At 41.0% G+C, this 21,361-nt stretch overlaps 1 protein-coding gene across 1 annotated transcript in view; it reads left to right on the plus strand.

Moving 5' to 3' along the window:
- Positions 1-3,342, plus strand: part of SAMD12 (sterile alpha motif domain containing 12) — a gene marked incomplete at its 3' end in the record, with an annotated part of 252,591 nt that extends 249,249 nt beyond the window's left edge. Inside the window, exon 4 of the mRNA XM_082601196.1 lies at positions 3,134-3,342. Coding sequence (XP_082457322.1) covers positions 3,134-3,342 — 209 coding nt within the window. The remainder of the gene's footprint in view (positions 1-3,133) is intronic.
- Positions 3,343-21,361: the final 18,019 nt, after the last annotated feature.

Genomic DNA, 21,361 nt, shown 5'->3' on the forward strand with positions numbered 1-21,361 from the left:
CACAAACTTTTATTAACTGGTAGAGTTTTGTTACTTGTACATTCAGAGCTGATGGTATTAACCCAAGTAGGAGATAAAATTCTGATAGGGCTTATGTATCCACATTTTGATCAGTCAGATGCATTGATGGAACAGTTGAAGCTGGAGGTTCTTGGGGGAAGGGGACATCTTTGTTTCCTTGTCTGCAAAGAAACTGAACCACGCACACTGGAATAAAACCCTCCCTCTGAGCACTAATGATGGACCAGCTAGCCTCTCGGGACCAAAGCGCCCAAGTACCTTACCAACACCTCAGCAACTCTGGCTGCTGAATGTCCCAGTCTGTAAAACCACAGTCCAAATAGTGAGGACCAGAAAGGGGAGGAGGAAGAGAATTAGATAATCTGAATTTCATGGGTTTTTGCAGTGTTTGTTGTTGAGTTGAGGGCCTATATAAAGAGCTAAATATCTGCTATTTGGAGACCAATTATCCACGTAAATGATACCCAAGTCCCATTCAGTGTTTTCTGAACATCACTTCAGGATCAAGGTCTGACAGCAGAACACTTGAAGGCAGGGCTGTCCCGAAAGCCTGGGACTCAGACTCACCACTCCTTAGCTCTGCACCTTTGAGTATGCCAGTGCCCAGAAATTAGGAAAGGGTTAGCAAAGGAAATCTGAAGCCATCAGTTGACTATAGATTGATTGATTGATTGATTGATTGATTGATTTTTAAATTTATTTGTTTATTTTGCTGCATCAGGTCTTGGTTGCAGCACACAGGATCTTTGTTGCGGATGGGGCATCATTCATTGCTGTGCGTGGGCTTCTCTCTAGTTGTGGCGCATGAGCTCAGTAGTTGCAGCACACAAGCTTAGTTGCCCCACGGCATATGGCATCTTAGCTCCCCGACCAGGGATTGAACCCACATCCCCCGCATTGGAAGGTGGATTCTTAACCACTGGATCACCAGGGAAGTCCCTCAGTTGACTTCTTAAAAACATGTTAAGTTCCAGTTGCAAGGCCAATTGCTGCTGTAACAAATTACCACAAACTTCCTGGCTTAACACAACACAAATTTATTATCTTACAGTTGTAGGGATCAGAAGTCCAAAGTGGGTCCTATGGGGTAAAAATCAAGGTAGAGCTGCATTCCTTCTGAAGGGTGTGGGAGAGAATCCATTTCCTTGTCTTTTCCACCTTGTAGAAGCCTGCCTTCCTTGGTTTGTGGTTGCATCTCTCCAGTGTCTGCTTCCATTGACACATCTCTCCCCTCTTTGGCTCTCCTGGGTTGCTCTTTAACTTATAAGGACCCATGTGATTAGATTGGACCCACCTGAGTAATGCCAGTACTTGCCCATCTCAAGATCCTTAACAAAATCACATTAGCAGTGTCCCTTTTGTCATATAAGGTAACAAACTCACAGGTTCCTGAGATGAGGATGAACGTCTTTGGCAGAAAGAGCATCATTCTGCCTATCGCAGAAGACGGTCAGAACTACCTGAGTCTGTGTGTGTCCTATGCTTCCTTTCTCATGGCCATCATGATCTGCCCACTGTTGCCAAGCTACCTCAGGTTCCCCTTCTCCCACCTCTTTTTCCTCTTCCACATGCAAATTTTACTGAAGCTTCAGACTACCACCCACCTCCACAACTCCCTGCACTCACTTCCTTGCCAGGCACCAGTCCAGAGCCAAATCGATATTGGTGTGGTTCTCATCAGTGCTGCCCATCAAATATATCTCTTCCCCCCTACCACCCTCCTGGCACGTGATGGAAGCAGAGTTCATGTGTAGACCCTTGGCGGGTGGGAAAGTTCATGTGATTAGTTCTGGCCAAAAATTTATAAATGACTCCAGGCTGAGCATTTCATTGATACTAGGACACCTTCCAGCACCTCTCTTTTCCCTCTGGTACAGTGATCAACAATGTTCAAAATGGATGGACTTGCAGTTGACATGTAGAACAAGCAGGAAATAAATTTTGTTGTAGCCACTGATATTTTGGGGTTGCTTGTTACTGCAGCATGGACCCTAACTTATCCTGACTGATGCATTTAGCAAAGCTTAAAGGGAGGTAAAAGAGAAGTATGCACAGCGTGGGTTGCTCTTAACTGGTTCTCCCTGTTCACCTGTCTCTACTCAGAGGCCACACAGGCTTCCCTGTTCCTCGATTAAAATGCCCATTAACCTCACCTTCTGGCTGTTGAGTTTATTTTTTGAGGAGGTAGAGAATTCAGTTCCTGAAGCATATATCATAGTACACCCTAAGACTTATCATTGATCACTGGTGGACTCTGTCTTTTCGTCATCAATTAGAATGAAAAAAGACCTGCAGGTCTGGTGACTGGGGGTGTTGGAGGGAGAGTACAGGGCCATGCTATTCTCTTTATTTATTGTGCAGGTCAAACACAGAGTAGAGAGAATTCAGGAATTTGATGGACACCACAGTAGCAAGGGAAGCATGCAGACCGCACCACCACCCAGGAAAAGAAAGAGGTTGAAAGGAAACTATGCCAGGCTGCCAGGCTCCTTGTTTTTGCCCACGCTCAGCCCTGCTGGAACTTTTGCCTTAGGCCAGTGATTGGGTTAAGGCGTAGCTCCCACCAGCCAAAGATGGAACTCCAGCCTAGCACCACGGGTGTAGCAGGGGAGGTGGGTGCCTGCCAATTAAAACTGGACCTTCAAATGCATGTTTCACAGAAACATTATTGTAATGTGGTTAAACGGTGCCGGAGTTTATCTGTAACCACAGTTAGAGCATCTAAGTCTTCAGCTGGCTTATCAGTGACATGGGCTCTTATGGGCGAGCCTCAGAACCCATCACCCAACAGAGAGCATTGTTTCTATGGAAACATGCAATCTGTGACCCAAATACCCAGGTTAAAATGTTGCTGATTTACTTAACTCAATGTCTGAGTCAGTTGGGGATTGCCAATATTAGATAAAAATTGAAGTTCTTTTTTGAAAGTTGTGGATTTTTTCCATCCTGCCTATCCATTCCAGTCAGCAGGCATAATGGAGGACCCTCTATTCTAAAGTGTCTGTGTTTAGATGGAAACTTCTGTTATGGCAGGATCAGCCCAGAGGAAGATGGAAATCCTTTTCCAGCCATTGTTCATTTGCTTTTCCTCTTATTTCTTGAAACCCTGCAGGGCGAGCCCTGCTGAGACTTACAGACAAAAAGCTTGAGCGAATGGGGATTGCCCAGGAGAGCCTCCGGCAGCACATCTTGCAACAGGTGCTCCAGCTGAAGGTGCGAGAAGAAGTCAGAAACCTGCAGTTACTCACACAAGGTATCCTGCTGCTGCCTAGTGGGTGGATGGAAGGGGAGATGGGAGGAAAGAAACCCTTACCGTCGTGACAGAAGGGAGCTAGGGAAAAACTGGCTTGTTTTGTTTTGGGTTTTTTGCAGAATTTTCTTTCATTAAAAAAAAAGTATACAGATTTAAAGGCCACTTCCCTCCTAAAACTTCTCTTTTTCTTAGCTCACTAGGGGGAAGGATGTACAGATAAGTAATGGATAAGCAAACAATTATCTGAGCTAATTTCAAGGTCATCACATTCAGCTATATAGGCTGTGCACTGTACAACCCCCAGAGTACCAGTTACATACATCAGTATACGATGGCACCACCTAGAGTTGTACAGTGTGCAGCCTTCACAACTGTACAGTGCAGCCCCAGCTATTTTAGTCTGACTACCGGTTTTGAGGGGGCCTTGGAATTTGAGTGATTCCATAGTTCATATGGCCATGGTATAAGTGGGATTTTTTAGTTGTGTTTTGCTTTACTTCACTTTTCACTGAGAGAAAAACATTTTAGAGGTATGTGTCTGTCTGTGTGTGTGTGTGTGCGTGTGTATATATATATATATATATGTTTACACACACACTCTAGAAATTTTGAGAACCCTATTTATCATCTTAAAAATAGAATAGTTTTTTAAACAGACTATAGGGAATTTAAAACTGCAGTATTTATTATAACCATATAGTTCTAAACAAGAATCATTAATAATTTCAATATGTTGAAATCACTTAAAAGCCCTGTAACTGGAAGTGACAGAATAAAGCTGGATCTTGAAGAAAGCCTTAAGTTACACTATAGGTTATGTGTCTAGGTAAGATTTGGTTGCTGTCAACCTCCATTAACTATAACCCTTTATTTGTTTTATTTTAATGCCCATTGTCCACCATTTTAAATGAAAGGATGATAAAATATATATTTTTGAGAGCCTTGGTTATTTTTCCATCTGCAGACTACTGTTAATTGCATGCATACTGATATTGGAGAAATCTGGATCAGCCAAATTTCATGTTATTGCATTTAGATTAACCAATTAATAGTCTGTTTGCCTGGAGGAAGTAATGTACTGCCTGAAAGATGACTGTTCTAGAAGGATAAATATAGACTTCGAGTGATATGAAAATATATTGTTTATTTGATAGACATTGTTTGCATTGATCTCCAGAGACTTCCAATGGTAAATTTACAGATACAGATACACTGAGTGACTCCAATGTGAATCTGACGTACTGATATACTTTTAAGTTCTTTTAATAAGTAAACAGAGATTTAAAGGTTTATCACAAGAATGTCCATTGCGGTGCTATTTATAAAACTGAAAAATGAGAAACAGCTTAGATGTTCAGCAATATGGAGAGAATCAGATAATTCTGTTTGAATTCAGAAGATACAATCTAATATAGTCATTGGAATTATATCTTCAAGGAATATATGACAACATGGGAAAGTACTCAAGAAGTAATAGCAAGTAGGGGGGAAAGGCCATGTATAAAATGTTATTTATAATATGAGCCCAATTTTGTACAAAGAACATATTTTTATATGCACACCGAAAAGGGGATGAAAATGGTTTTGCCAGTATTTTGATAATGGTTCTCTTTGGGTGGTGAGATTGTGGGTGATTTTAACTGTTTTCTTTATATTTTTTAAAATGTTCCAAATCTTCTACTATAAATCCATATTACGGTTATAATCAGAAAATGCATTCACATTTTTTAAGCTTCAGTCACAAGCGTCGTTCTGACCTGTTCTATTTAACGTCTGGGGTTTCCTCAGTTCTTTTGTTTTCCTCCCGTGGTGATACATAGAATGAGACCTGAACTCATCCCATGCACTTTGGACTTTTTTTTTCCCCTCTGCTACTGTCAGCCCGCAGTGTGTTTGCTTTGCAAAATCATTTTCTACAGCTTTCATTGCCCTAGATTCATAATATATAAGATTTTTCCTGAGATAGTACTCAACTCTATTAAGCTAAGTATATGTTTGTGTTTTGGGAAGATAATGCTAAGTTCAGCCTTTTCAATTCAGTTGTTGTCATTTTCTTTAGCTTTGAAAAGCCGTGCCTTTAGAACTCTTTCATTCCATTCCCTTTAGAAGAGATCACATTCTCTAGCTCTTGGATATTTTGTCTGCACTCATACTACCTTTTTTTATTGCTTGTCCTTTCCATGTTAATGTTCAAACTCATTTCATGTCAGACAGCTTTTGAAAATCTATTGCCTTATTGAAGTGTTGGTTTCTTTTTTAAAAAAGTGAAACAAAAATTGACAAGTCGTTGTTGTGCCTGATAATAGAAGTTCTGAAGACAGCTGGAGTAGTCTTAAAAGATTTTGGGTCTAGGTTTGCTATTATAAGAATTGTAACTCCATTCCACCCAAGTGAACTGAATGGCTTAACATACATATCATATGGAAATGTACCAGGGGGTGATATGTGATTCGGTATTGAATATTTGATTCCTCATCTTGGAAAATATTAATCAGTGGAAATAATATGCTAAATAAGTTAAAAACAAGTGTCTTAGAATGTTACTTAGTTTTCAGAAATCCATGAGCTTTCCCCTTAAAGAGTGTAACTCACCTCTCCGGTCTCTAGAGATACATTTTCTTTCCCAGCTCACATAGGACTGTGACTCTGGTGTAATTCAATTAAATTTTATTTGTTTTTAAGAAATATTTTCCAACTAGTACATTTAAATGAGGGTTGTTGCCTTCAAAGTAGCCAGTTTTTGAGGAAAGGGACTTATTTCACAAATGATTTTATTTCTTATGTGTTTCCTTCTTACACTTTTGGAGGCAATTTCAGAGCTTTAACTGAATCACAAAAGTTTAGGAAAAACCTAAGTGTCCATCGTTAGGAGACCAGCTAAATGAGTTATGGTACATCCAGTCACTGGAGTATACTTGGAAGTTATAAATGCAAGAATGAAGAATAGTAATATGGAAGGATCTCTGAGGTGCCAGGTGAAGTGGAAAAAACAAGGTACAGAACAGGGTAGAGAGTATACTGCATTTGCGAATGAGAGAGGGAGAAATAGTAATGTATATCTGCATGTGCTTTGTTTACATAAGAAAATGCTGATGCACAAGAAGCTAATACAAACTCTACCTATGGGACTGAGAAGAAGATGGATAGAGGACATATGCTTTTTAAGTCACTTTGTGTCTTGAAATATGTGTGTGTTAACTATTTAAAAGAGTAAAATGTTTTAAAAGAAATAAGGAGAAAGAATGAATTTTAGCATCAGGCCTGAATTTTAAATCTCAGCCCCAGCACTTACTGCTGTGTTATTTCAGGGAAGTTACTTAATTTGTCTGTGTTCCAGTTTCCTGTACTCTGAAAAGTGAGATCAGCAAATCTACTCACCTCATAGGGATGCTGTAAGAGTTAAACGAGCTCAAATATATACATCACTCAGTGCAGTGTGACAGTAAGTACAGGACATAGTTAGCTATCAGTAATAGAAGCCACAAAATTAAATCAACCTCATTAATTTATATGAAAGCTTTATTTTTATAATATCGTTTATTGAGCAGTAATTCACAGAATATACAGTTTCCTCAAAGTGTAAATTCAGTGATTTTTACTATTGTCACAGAGTTGTGCAACCGTCACCACAATTAATTTTAAAACATTTTCATCACCCCCAGAAAGAAACCCAGTACCCTTTAACAGTCATTCCCCATTTCCTCCCAAGGCCCCCCACAACTACCAGCCCTTAGAAACCACTAATCTACTTTCTGTCTATTCGCCTATTCTAGACATTTCCTATGAATGGAATCATTCAATATGTGGTATTTTGCAATTGGCTAGTTTCACTTAGAATATTGGTTCTAAGGTTTACTCATGTTGTAAGCATGTGTCAGTATTTCATTTCTTTTTATTGCCAAATTGTATTTCATCATATGAATGTACCACATTTTACTTATCCATTCATCAGTTGGACATTTGTATTGTTTCTGAATCTTGGTTTTTATTAATAATGCTATTTTGAATGTACGTTTTTCTGTGGACCTGTTTTCATTTCTCTTGGTTATATACCTGGGCATGGAATTACTGAGTCATATGGCAACTCCCAGTGTAAGTTACAGGAGCTGCCAGACAGTTTTCCACGGCAGCTGTACCATTTTATATTCCCACAAGCAGTGTATGAGGGTCTCAATTTCTCCACATCCTTGCCAACACTTGTTATTGTCTGTCTTTTTTATTATAACCATTCTAATATGTGTAAAGTGGTATGTTGCTGTGATTTTGATTTTCATTTCCCTGATGGCTAATGATGTTTAACACCTTTTCAAGTGCTTATTGACCATTTTGTATCGTCTGTGGGTAAACATCTACTCAGATCCTTTACTCATTTTTTAATTGAGTGATTCGTTTTTTCCAATCTTTATCTTGGACCCACCATGTTTCTCCATGCTTGATTACCCACTTTATTTACAAGATCTAAAGCTAAATATCAGGCTGCCATTTCCAAAGAGGAACCCCATCCTCAAAGGATGAAGTCTTATTTATCCCCACTAGAGGCATTCAGAAGAACCTACCACAAACTTGGAAATCAACTCCAAAATGAAACAAATGAACTCTGAAATCGCCTCTCAAGGAAACAACATTCTTTTGGTTGTAGAAATTATACACACATCAAATCAGTTACCTCAGTTTGTAATCAGACCTCCAAATTAGATACACCCATCTGAAAGCTCATTCTACTGCGTTTCTAGAAGAGATAAGCTAATAGATAATTAAGGCTAATTTTCCAACTTTTAATTGATGTTTTAAAACTTGTCTTAAACTTTTCATTCTACACCAGTCATTGTCACTCAGTTGCCAGGAGCCCAATGACAGTAATACGGCCAAGATAGTCACAAATGGACTAGGAGAGCTCTAGCCAGCCCCTATGGGTTATCTGAACATGGGGAAGGTGAAGTCTCTGCCCTCCTTTTTCTTGCTCTCCTCCTTCTGGATACCGACCAAAGACAAAAACTATAAGGTGTTTGAAAAAATGTATATGGTGGATTCATAGTAAATACATCAGTTTATAGGCACTGTCAATGAATCATGAGAAAAATTCCTGAAACAGCTCATTATCTAAAGCCAGAACCATCCTTCAGCTAAAATGCTGGCCTCTGATTTCCCTGCCTTTATTCACAGTGGCCCTGTAACTACCTGACATTTACAAGCAACATCATCAGTGTTTAGCCCTGCTTTACTGTTGTTCCCTTCTGTGCCTTTGAGGTAGTTCTTCCTTCATTCAGCCTTTTGGTCTTCTGTGTCCTGTCTGTGGAGTGGCCAGGATGTCCATCTGGTGGTCTTACTTGCTTGCACATTCCTGCAGGAAATTCAGCCATGTCAGGGTACCTCCAGCTGTCTTTTGGGAAATGCAGTACAGAGCTGGAAACGTCATTATTATACTTTCCTTCTGCTTAGCTCATGAGAGACAGGGGAAAAAGGTGCCTTGTGGAACACACAGAAGTGGTGCAAATTATTTTGGCGTCTGTCAAATTACTCCATAATCGAGCATATGCGGGGCATCCTTACCTCTTTAATACTGGATATTTCTAGGAAGAAAAACACCCAGGGATACTGAAAGCTATTTCTCATATAGCTGATGAGTATAATGTGTTTACTGTATGCAAAGCAGTGCACTAGCTGTCACATCAACTCCTGACATTTACCCTACCATGATCAGTACTGTTGTTAGCCTCAATTTACATATGGGGAAACTGAGGATGGAGAATTTAATTAACAGACCCAATATCAGACAACTAGTAAAAAAGCATAGTACAGGTCTGTCTGACTTCACAGCAAACTTTTATCCATTACACTTCATCACCTCTGATCTGCCAAATGAGCAATTCCTATTTCATAGCAATGATGTGATGATTACACGAGATTTTATGTGGAAACTATATAGCATAGTTCATGGTATACTCTGTGAAAGTGGGTTGGTGGACTTATTCTGTAAAAAGCTAGATAGTAAGTATTTTAGTCTTTGTAGGCCATAGAGTGTCTGTTGTAACCACCGCATCATGGGAGAACAACCACAGACAATCTTAAATGAACTGGCATAGTAGTGTACCAATAAAACTTTATTTACAAACACAATTTCTAGTCCAAAGTTTGTGGACCCTTGCTTCACAGGGTCAAAAATGTAAACTTTTTGTTATCATCATCAAGATTATTGTTTTATTCTTAGTATCTTCCCTTTTGAGCTGTATACTATTCCCTCAACCCCAGGGACACTATAGTATGGCACCACTCCTCGGGTGTCATTTTCAGTGTCTTTCTTGGCTACAAATGCGTGGATAGTGTAAAAATGTAATAGTAACTCTGAGGGTTGGGTAAATGTAAGCAGTAGAAAACAGTGTTCCAACTGGAGGGTAAGGCAAACGAAGATAGTAAATGCTGCCATCTTCAAAGGCCTTTTTTAATTAGTGCCTACAAAATGAAAAAAAGAAGAGTATGATTGTTTACCAAGGCCAGTTATAGCTCATTAAACATTAGTGTTTCCCAAAGGGCTGTTTCCACATTGTCCAAATATATGTATAAAATTTTAGTTGAGAATTACATGACCAGATGGACTTTTCCAAAGCTCCACGACACAAATTAGAAACACTATTTTCTAACCCAAGAAGGCTTTTCAGAACCATGTGTACAGATTGAGTATTTTAGTCCAGTCACCCTCACAATGATACTTCAGCAACTGAAGTAGGCCATCTGAATTGAAACAGGCCATCTGGTCCACCACCTTGCTTAAAGAAGAAAGTCTTTGTAGAACACAGCAATAGACTCTTTGAGAAAGTTTCCAATCTCACTTTACAGTTTTGGGCACCAAGACCCAAAGAAGGTTAGAGGATAGTCTGTGGTTACACAGCTAGTCATTGGCATAACTGAAGCTAGGTCCCAATCTCTTAATTCCCAGGCTGGTATTCTTTTCTCTCATTGTTTTTATTAAGGTATAATTTACATACAGTAAAATTCACTATTTTTAGTGTACAGTTCTGCAAGTTTTAACAAATGCATACAGTTGTATAACCACCACCACCGTCAAGATATAACAGTTTCATAACTCCAAAAAATACTCTCCCTGGTACCCCTTTGTTATCAACCCCTCTCATTACCTCCAGCCTCTGGAAGCCACCGATGTGTTTTCTGTTCCTTTAGTTTTGCCTTTTCCAGAATGTCATATAAAGGGAATCATGAAGTCTGGCTGCTCTCACTTGCTATGATGCATTGAGACTTAACAAAGCTGAGGGTGTGTGTCACTTGTTCATTCTTGCTTACTGTTCAGTATTGAATTGGTTTGATATACCACAGTTTATTGGCAACTACTAAGAACACTACTAGAAGCATTCACATACAGGTTTGTATAAACATCAGTTTTCATTCATTAGCTAAGTACCTAGAAGTGGGATTGCTGGGATGAATCATAAGTATACGTTAAACTTCATAAGAAACTGCCAGGCCAGTATTCTTAGGATAATAACAATAGAATAACAGCATTAGAGACTGGCTTTAATACATATAAAAATACTGGAGATTTTCTGAAAATCACTGCATCTTTGCAGATGTCCTACCTAGCACTTCTTAGAGCCACCATTATTTTAAGAGGGCCCTGCTTTCCTGGGAGTTACTAATAAATTGTCTCAAGGTAAGTTTAGGTCAAGTGTGTTTACAGTTCACTCATTAATTCAATTTAAAAATTCTAGCATCAATGTACAGGCAGTAGGATATGGTTTTCCCCAATTGTCAGTGAGAAATGCTTCCTTTGTCTCTCTTCTGAGGAAGAAAATCTAATAATAATTGCAGCTCCTGGGAGAGAAAACATGAGCCAGTCGGATTCCCTCTTATGCGTTCATGAGGTATGTCTGATGGCCCTTTCCAGTATCTCTCAAATTACACTATTTAATTTCCAGGCTCCTCCACATCTTTTATGCAGCTGTGCCACTGGTGTTACAGATCTGATGCTCACATATCAGTTCTCTTCATACTTGGCTTTTCTGCTTCATCATTGGAGAGCCTTAAGCTTTTCCTCCTTGGTGTTCATCTCTTCCATGAGTGTGGTAATGACTCTCTTGGTTCTCCCCGTCTGTTTCTAGTGGCTCCTCCTCGGGCAGGTGGCTTGCCGCCTTCCTCTACCACTCCCCAAATGTTGATGCCCCCTGGGGATGGGTCCTCTCAGCTCTTCTTATTTTGCATGCTCTCTGAAGAGTCTCCCCCACTCCCATCGCTTTAACCATCCCCTACTTCAAAGTTACTTTCAAATACATCTTAGACCTCTATGAAGCTTAAAAGATATGAACCTCTGAATATTCCACAGACATCTCAAATTTAAAATATCCAAAGTCAACCCCATCGTCTTTTTCACCATCTCCCCAGCCAATTCTTCTCCCTATGTTACTTTTCAAGGTTATTAATGCCTTCCTCACACCATCACCTAAATGAAGAAGGCTTAGAGTCACTCCTTTCCCCACCTACTCATGTGTAATCAGTGACCAAACCCTCTGAATTCTGCGTGTACAATGGCTTTCCAGTCATTCCCCATCTCATCCCCATCCTTGCCACTGTGTTCAATCATCCCTCTTTGGCTCCTTCCCAGGCCATTAGCATAACCTACTAGTTCTTATTTGACCTCCAGTCTCTGCTCGGCCCCATTCAGTCTCCTTTAATTAACTTCCCACTTCGATTGCCAGAGTTAATTTAAATATATTTCTGACAATGTTATTTCCCTCCTAAAAGCATTTGATGGCTCCCAGTTGCCTACGGAATACAATCCAAATGCTTTAGCATTCCATAGGAATCCATTCTAAGGCATTTCGTAGATGTATTAACTTTGGGCAAGTTACTTGTTGGAGATGGAGATTCCTTAGTTGTAAAAAGGGGGATAGGATCTATTTCACAGAGCTGTTATGAGTATGGTATAACAAAACTCATGAAAGGACCAAGCCGTGGTGAGATACGACCTCTTCTGAGAAGCCTTACCTTATCTCTCAGGCAGAACCGATCATTCCCTCTTCTTCATCACTAAGCACTTTGTTCACACTAATAGTCTCTTCATTACGCCGTGTCTGTTGAGTATCTATTTGGTCTTCCATCCAGTGAGCAACAGGCTCTGTGGTAGGTACTAAGGATAAAAAGGAACACTCAATCTAGCAGTAGGGATAGGATATCAATGCCGTGGTAGAGATGCCTAGGTGTAGAGTGGTGGCACAGAACTGGAACTTAACCTCATCTGGGAATGGGGGGAGACTCGGAAGGAAAACTTGCGGAAGGTGTAGCTCATGAACTAGATCTTGAGGGATAAAAGTGTTGACAGATGGACATGAGCTGGCAGGAGGCAGGAGGAGGAGCTTGTCCAAGAGCATGGGGGCTGCAGTCTCTTTGTCTCCCCTGCAGATCATGGGCAACCACAGCTGTCTTCTGATGTTGCTGTGCTCTCCTACCTCCTAGTACAGTGTCCCACAGAGAGTGGATCCTCTGTTTAAATGTATTTTGCTGATTTAAATGTAATTGTTGCCCTTTTCTCTTATTTACCAGCTCTATTTCATTTTCAACGTCATCTTCTCAAAACAGTGCTTGCAGTATAATTTTTAAATGGATTTGTAATAAACGAGAGGGACTACAAAGCCATTTTGCATTATCCATGAGCAGAATTGCCAAAAGTATCTTTTATTCCTTTGTGATCTTTTTGTATTGACGAGTAAAAACAATGGCAGTGGCTCTTAAATGGGTAAACCTTTGGCAAGGGCTCTTAAATATATAAGCCACCCCACCTACCTTGAGTTGTTTGGCCTAATATTTTGAAGTCTTCAATGTTCTCCTGAGTGACACGGCCAAGTGACTGTAGAATGAACCTTTTCTCCTGAAGCCCAGTTAATTGCCCAGGGGCTCACAATGGGTGAGGACGTTGGATTCATAATTTTATAGGATTGTGTGCAAATTATTCTTCTGTCACTGGGGTCTTTCACTGACACTTTTTCACTCAGCGTTATTTGATTATGTCCTTTCCCAGTTGCCTCCAAGACAGCATTTCTTCAACCTGCTACCTTCTTGGGCTTTACCCGCAATACATTTCCAAGTCTTCACACGCTATTACACAGATTTCGCGGCTAGGAATATTTCTAATTTTATCAGGTCTTTGAGCCTTCAGAAAAATTCTCCTTGGTATGAGCTTTATATTTAAAGACTTAGGTCTTTAAATATAAAGCTTGTAAACACAGACTTCTTTGGGGGAGTATTAAGCTCACACATCAGTTCATTAATAGGAGTTAGCATTGTGACAGGTACACCCTAGCTAGCATCCATTCCTATTTCATTTTCATTCTTGAGTCCATTGTGTCCAGTTCATTCAAGAAGGTGTTTTGTTTGAAATGAGGCTTGAAGTGAACCCTTGCCTTTAATCTGTTGCAGTCTTCATGGCTGAGAAACAACCTGCTTATTCCGAGTATTGCGATGGTCCCTCTAACTAGCGTATGGTAGAAGTGTTCACACATCTTTCTAATTTGGACATGCTCTATCAGGAATTATCCTTGTCATTACTTCTTCACAACTCAATGTTTTAATGCATCTTTTGCATGGTGAAGAGTTCCCGTAAGGGCACCACAAAGACTCCAAATGCTTCATGTCTGCCTCTGCAGAAATCACCAACCTTGAAATTCTTTACCATTGATGTCTTTTCATTAAATGTACTAGATGAAATTTAAAATATATTTGAGGGAATTCCCTGGCGGTCCAGTGATTAGGACTCCACGATTTCACTGCCGAGGGCCTAGGTTCAATCCCTGGTTGAGGAACTAAGATCCCACAAGCCATGTGGCACAGCCAAAAACATGTATATATTTGATGTTTCTTGTTTGGACAATTCAAGATGGCCATGAAATTGCATTGTATGTCACCTTGTGGTTTGACTATGGATTTGGAGAATCTTCAATGACTGATATTGCACTGAAGAAAGATGATATATGGGTTTTCCACAACTGACATTGGTTCATTTCTTTGGGGTATGTTTAGACCCTGAAATCTTGGCTCTGTGGTATTCAAATTTCCTATGGGCCTTTAGAAAGGCCGTTGTAGTAAGACAATGGCATGTGGACCTGATGAGAGAAAATCAAAGCCATTTTCAAGGATGCAGTGAGCTGTTTTGGCTTTTCTAAGAAGAAATAGAGAAATGTGCCATCTATGTGCTTTAGAATTTCTGTCCTTAAGATTGTACATGATCTACTTTCTATGTGGCTTTTTTCTTTGGGGCCACTAATTCTCGGTGCCTGGAGTAAAGTTCCACATAGTGTAGATGTTCGAGGTTCTCCTTGCATCCAAGTTTCTACATGCCAATTCTAGAAGGCACCACATACATACACTGTACTATGAATGGCCCAGCCAAGAATTAAAATCTTCAGTTCATCTCTGAAATAACCCATCCATTCTTCATATCCCTTTTTTTTTTTTTTTTTTTTTTTTGTGGTATGTGGGCCTCTCACTGTTGTGGCCTCTCCCATTGAGGAGCACAGGCTCCGGACGCACAGGCCCAGTGGCCATGGCTCATGGGCCCAGCTGCTCCACGGCATGTGGGATCTTCCCAGACCGGGGCACGAACCTGTGTCCCCTGCATCAGCAGGCAGACTCTCAACCACTGCGCCACCAGGGAAGCCCCATATCCCTTTTTTGTTTCTTTATCCCTTTATAGTAGCAATAATCATTCAGTAATTCATCTAAAAAATGTTTATTGAGATTTTACCAGGTACCCAGCAGTATATGCTATGTGTTAGGGATACAGGGATGAATGTGACATTCCTTGACTTTGAAGCCAAGTGAAAGAGACATGAGGAGTAACAGAGGTTAAGTGTAGAATTCTAGAATCATGTAGGAAGGTCAACTGATTTAGAAGGAATGTTTTTTTAAGGGACCTCCATAATGTTCTCCATAGTGGCTGTATCAATTTACATTCCCACCAACAGTGCAAGAGGGTTCCCTTTTCTCCACACCCTCTCCAGCATTTATTGTTTGTAGATGGCCATTCTGACTGGTGTGAGGTGATACCTCATTGTAGTTTTGATTTGCATCTCTCTAATGATTAGTGATGTTGAGCATCCTTTCATGTATAGCTGATTCACTTTGTTATACAGCACAAACTAACGCAACATTGTAAAGCAATTATACTACAGTAAAGATGGTAAAAAAAAAAAAAAGAAAAGAAAAGAAGGAATGTATCAGGAAAGTTTCCAAGAGTAAGTGACCTCCGAACTAAGCTAGGTGCTATAGTTAGCAGGGTGTGTTTATTTTCTCTTTAATCATAGAGCAGATATAAAATTGCCAAGATGATAAAAGCTTTGGAGAGGTATACCAGGCCATTAAAGTATATTTACTAACAAATCATAGATTTACTACTGAGTGCCTGCCATGTGTCCATCTTTACCGGATGTTTGTGAAATTCAGTAAGCAAGACAGACCTGGTTTTCACATACATGGATTTTGTGTTTTAATGGGGCAGGCACTCATCAAAGAAAGAATCATAGTAACATGATGAGTGATGTGAAAGGGGATGTTAATTACACTTTGGGGTGTGAGTAAGCAGAGGGAATTCCCTGACTCTGAGGGATCAGGAAAACCTCCCTCAGGAAGCTGAGATCCAAAAGAGGAAGAGGCATTAACTAGGGCAAGTGGGGCTTGGGAAGATGTCCCGGTGGGAGGGAACAGCCTGTTCTCAGGTCAAGGTTGAGAAGGAAGCTTGGTGCGTTCCAGGAACACGAGGACGGCTGGTATGATTAGAGGGTGGGGAGTGAGTAAGAAGGGAAGCAAGCCAGCAGGAAGTGAGGCTGGAAGGGGACCCAGTGGTGATATGAATGCCTTGTTTGGTTGCTCTCCTTAAGGGATTTAGAGACAGTGGGGAGATACTGAAGAGTTTGGGACCAGACACTATCCTGATCAGATTTTTGTATCAAAAGAAGAGAAGATGCACTGGAGAAGGAAAAACAGGGGGCCAGACCTCCAGTCAGGAAGTTGCTGCATTAATCTGTGCAGAAGATGATGACAGCCTGAGTGAGGGTGGTGGCAGTTGGGGATGGAGAGAAGTCAACTCAAGAGCCCAGGCAACCTGGGATGGTAGATCGAGACCCAGTGAATGAGAAGGTTGTAAAGTAGCATCCTTCACTCGTCTGCACCACAGTCTGCCTCCTCAAATCCATGACGCCCCTGCAGCAGAATTTTTGGGGGCATGCTTCTTCAGAATGTAGATTTCTGGACCTTACCTTGGAACTGTCAAGTTAGGCTCTCGAGCCCAGGCGTCAGTATTTTAAACAACTTCATCCCCAGGTGACTCTTACGCTTATGAAAGCTTGAGGGCCATGACCCAACACTGTGTAGATTCAGCACACACAGTACACCAGGTACTCATCCCTCTTGTAGCATCAGAGTAAAACTCCCTTTGGGCTTAATGAGTTTGCTTGTCGTAACCATGTGAACTCAGAGGGAGGCTTCAGCCCTTGGAGTGCATGAGGGTATCTCATCTTAAAGCCCAAAATGGAATGGAGCCCATGTGGCCCTTTATCTGCAGTTCTCAGGAGACAACACCACTGAAATCCTGCATCTACAGTTCCCCGGGTGAAATGAAACAAGTTCTCCTGGGCAGTCAATCCCACAGGGCAACAAAGAAGGTACTTTACACAGAGCCTCCACTATTTCCTGCACGTAGCAGGTATCAGGGCAAAGCTATCATGGCAGGACCTCCAGTAAAGCTAGAAGAGGGGAGGAGAGGCAGAAAAGTACTTGCTTCAGCTCCACCAAGAACAGTTTAGGTATTCATATTGGAAATCATGGAGGTTTCATCGTTTGGCAGCCATTTTCAAAATCATGAATACCTAATATTAGTGTTAGATACTGTTTTTATTTCTGTACAGAGGCACAGGTTACCAGTTTATCACAAAGGGGAACCTTGGAGCTAATATTGATTGTGCACCTGTTTGCACAGTTGGCATTTTAAATTCCATATTTAGTCCATAGAGTAATTTTGCAAGGTAAAGATCATGAACCCCATTCTACGGTAAAGAAACTGAGGCCCAGAGAACTGCAGTGCCACACAATTAAAAAGTGGGTGCACAGGGTTCTTCAGAGAAACATAACCAATAGGAGATAGATATATAATATTGTATAGGAGGTATATATATCAGCAGGGGCAGAGAGGGAGGGGGAGAGAGAGATGGATTGACTGCCTGATTGACTGACTGACTGACTGATGATAAGGAATTGGCTCACATGATTATGGGGGCTAAGAAGTCCCAAGATTTGCAGCCAACAAGCTGGAGACCCAGGAGAGCCAACGATATAGTTCCAATCCCAAAACTGGCAGGCTGAACACCCAAGAACAAGTGTTTCTGTTCAAGTCCAAAAGCAGGGAAAAAACACAATGTCCCAGCTCAAGGCAGTCAGGCAGGAGAGGTTCCCTTTTATTTGAGGGAGGATCAGCCTTTTTGTTCTGTGCAAGCCTTTGACTGATTGGTTGAGGCCCACCCACACTGGGGAGGGCAATCTGCTTTATTCGTCTATCTATTCAAACGTTAATCTCATCCAAAAAACACCCTCAGAGACACACTGAAAATAACATTTGCCAAATACCTGAGCACCCCATGGCTCAGTCAAGTTGACACATAAAATTAATCACCACAGTGGGTAAGATAACTAGTTGTCTTCAAAACCAATGCCGTTTCTTTCCAGCCTACCTGCCTGCTGTGAAGTATCTCTTCTTTCAAAGATGCAATTTTTTCTTGTATAAAAAACTCTTGATGCCAATGCTTTTTTTTTTTTTTTTTTTTTTGCGGTACGCACGCGGGCCTCTCACTGTTGTGGCCTCTCCTGTTGCGGAGCACAGGCTCAGCAGCCATGGCTCACGGGCCTAGCCACTCTGCGGCATGTGGGATCTTCCCGGACCGGGGCACAAACCCGTGTCCCCTGCATTGGCAGGCGGACTCTCAACCACTGCGCCACCTGGGAAGCCAAACCCGGTGCATTTTTAAATGTTAACACTTGAGACTGTTCAAATAAAAGATTTCTCTTAATAGCTTGCTTATGACACATAGTTATCACTGCCCACCCCCCATTTTCCATTAGTTGGGGCTGCTAGGAATGGGAGGTGTGTGGTTTTGCTGGGCTACCTCCTGCGTACCTGAGATCTGGGGGCACTAAGAAATCAAATTTGTTTATCTCCCAACTTGACATCATAATGAAGCAGAGATGCCAGCCCAGCATTTCCTGATGCCCCCAAATATCCTGAGTCATCTTAATCTTGTTAGATCAATGACGTGAAATTTCGCTAGTTGCCATTTTAATTGATTTAATTGAAATTGATTTGGCATAAATGAGTGCACGGAAAATTATTAACAGTGACCTCAAGGTTTCAAGTGTCTGCTATGTAAGACGTGATGGGGCTTTGATTTACACATCTGAAGGCTCACTCTTTCCAAGTTACGCCAGAGAAGTGAAACGGATGTTTAGCAGTAAAAACCGTTAAACATTGATGAGGGTAGTAAACGGAGAGTCTGAAAACATATGAGAAGCATTTGACTATACTTTTCAGTTCATCCCTTTCCTATCACGTTGGTTGGTTGTCATGAATCGTGTTTACTGTAAACTACATATGTAGGTATTTATTCCTCTAAGTATTGGGAAATTTGATTTTTGTTATTTGTGTCCCTAAAATTCAGACCACACCATGGAAGGGAGGAAGAGATGAAATGATGGTAGAATAAGTTTCACTGACTTAAAATTATTTTGTATTTTTTTTTTTTTTTTTTTTTTTTTTTTTTGCGGTATGCGGGCCTCTCACTGTTGTGGCCTCCCCCGTTGCGGAGCACAGGCTCCGGACGCGCAGGCCCAGCGGCCACGGCTCACGGGTCCAGCCGCTCCGCGGCATATGGGATCCTCCCAGACCGGGGCACGAACCCGTATCCCCTGCATCGGCAGGCGGACTCTCAACCACTGCGCCACCAGGGAGGCCCTATTTTGTATTTTTTTAAATTAATTGATCCTCTCCTGAGGCTTGGATATTTGTTTTGTTACACAAAGAGTTTTACTATAGTAATTTTGATCTAGCAGGATTTGACATATATTTAGGTGTAAATAAATGGCCTGTAATTTTCTTTCTAGTTCTGAATTTTAGATATGCATTAGCTTTTCTGCTTCCTCTCTCCCTTTCCCTCTTTTTTTCTCCCCAACTTCTCCCCACTACCCACTTACTTTTTCACTGGAGACCCCTCTCTGCCCACAGAAGAACTGTTAGAAATTTATTAATTAAAGACCAGTTTCTGCTTCTTTGTCAGGGACAATCATTTTTAGAGATGATTTTCTGGTTTAATTAAATGAACATGTCACTCAGTCAAATGAATTCATTTATATTTATTTATCTCGTTCTTCAGGCTGGAATTTCTTAGCAGGGTCTTGGGCTCATCACATTTTTCAGAATGAACTGAAAAATGTCTCTTATATCTGTTTAAAAGGCTCATGAATAATTACTCCTCCCCATAGAGTTTGTATAAACAAAGCCAGGATTAGCAAATGCGCACATAGTTGTTTTTTCGTGTCGAGGTCTTCGAGGGATCCATATTTGAGTATGTCTGTGCACACACATGTGTCTGTGTGTGCTAGGGCAGGAAAGTGAGGAATACCCATCACCACAGTCCCTTCAGACCTTAAGAAAGTGCCAGAGGTAATGTTTTAACCACCTGTGTGTCTTTACTTGCCTTTTCAAAATGCTAATGGACAGTGCAAGGTGTAAATGCTACCCAATCTTTCCCGTCAGATTTTTGGACAGATTACCTACTGAGTATAGACTGTGTCTAACATTATAATAGGTGCTTTAGGGTATGAAAATGGAATGAACATACTTATTCATTCACTCATTCAACAACTTCTGTTGAGTACCTACTATGTGTCAGGCTAGGTGTTAGGACTCAGTGATAAACAGTGCAATCCTTGGAACTGGACAAGTAGGGCGGCTACAAAAGACTCACCAGAGTCTTTTTGGCATGAGCGAATCATGTTCCCTTTCCAGAAGGCTGACGCACTGGTTCTTAGGAGTTCTAATCCGCTTTTCTAGAACACCTGAAAGGGGTAAATGCCACCTTGAATTCTTCCAAGAAGAAACAAGTGCAGTTAAAGCAGTTCTCCACCTCACTGAGAGGATAGAAAAGGACGGTGATGCCCACCTGACCTCCGTAGACTTTTTTTTTTTTTTTTAAGAGAGAGAGAGAGGGAGGGAGAGGCCCATAGACTTTTATTTAGACTTTCTGGTGATCTCACAACCACAGATATGAATTCCTTAATCACCCGCCCTTTGTGGCAAAATGCTCTGTGCTAAAAAACCATGTCCCTCATAACACACGTTGCCATTTTCACTTCTGCAGTACAAACAGACTTTGACTCCACCTGGAGTTTTGGGGGTTTTGCTTTTTATCTTAAATGGTCTGGAGACAAAACTGGGTTTAAAGGGCTTGAACGTTGAGTTTCCAACAGCTTAACAAGTTACTCCATAATGGAATAGGCACAATTTTAATCTTTAAGTCATTCTTTTGTTTTCTTCTCTGCAGCGTAATAAGAGCTGAACTTATGACGGCTTGGCAGTTTTTACTGTGAAAGACAGTTGCACTGGGACCCAACCGGTCCCTTGAGTTAACCCAGCACTGGGGTTAAGAATTGCCAATACTTGAGTTTCCTCATCCTTAAAATAGTTCCTGGTAGATACAAAGTGCCATGACAGTAAAGATAATTGAAATAATTATTACTTAGACTCTGGGGAGCCTATCCTATTCAAGCCCTGGGCTTGGAAAGAAAAGCCTGGGAAAGAGTTGACTTCTTTGTCCCTTGATTCAGGTGTGGAAAGTGTTTACCATGGTGGAAATCCCACTGCCCAGGTAGAGAGGAAAAGGTGATTGGGTGTCTCCAAAGGTAGGAGAATGGCTTCAGCTTAGGAACTCCATCCCAGACCTTATAAGGGCAGCTCATAGAGTATTCCATTGGATATACATTCACTGAGCACATTAGTATATGCTAGGTACTGTACTAGGCCCAAGACAGTGTCTGCCTTCAAGG

This window comes from Mesoplodon mirus (assembly GCF_964341445.2).
Source record: "Mesoplodon mirus genome assembly, chromosome: 16".
Taxonomy (NCBI): Eukaryota; Metazoa; Chordata; class Mammalia; order Artiodactyla; family Ziphiidae; genus Mesoplodon; species Mesoplodon mirus.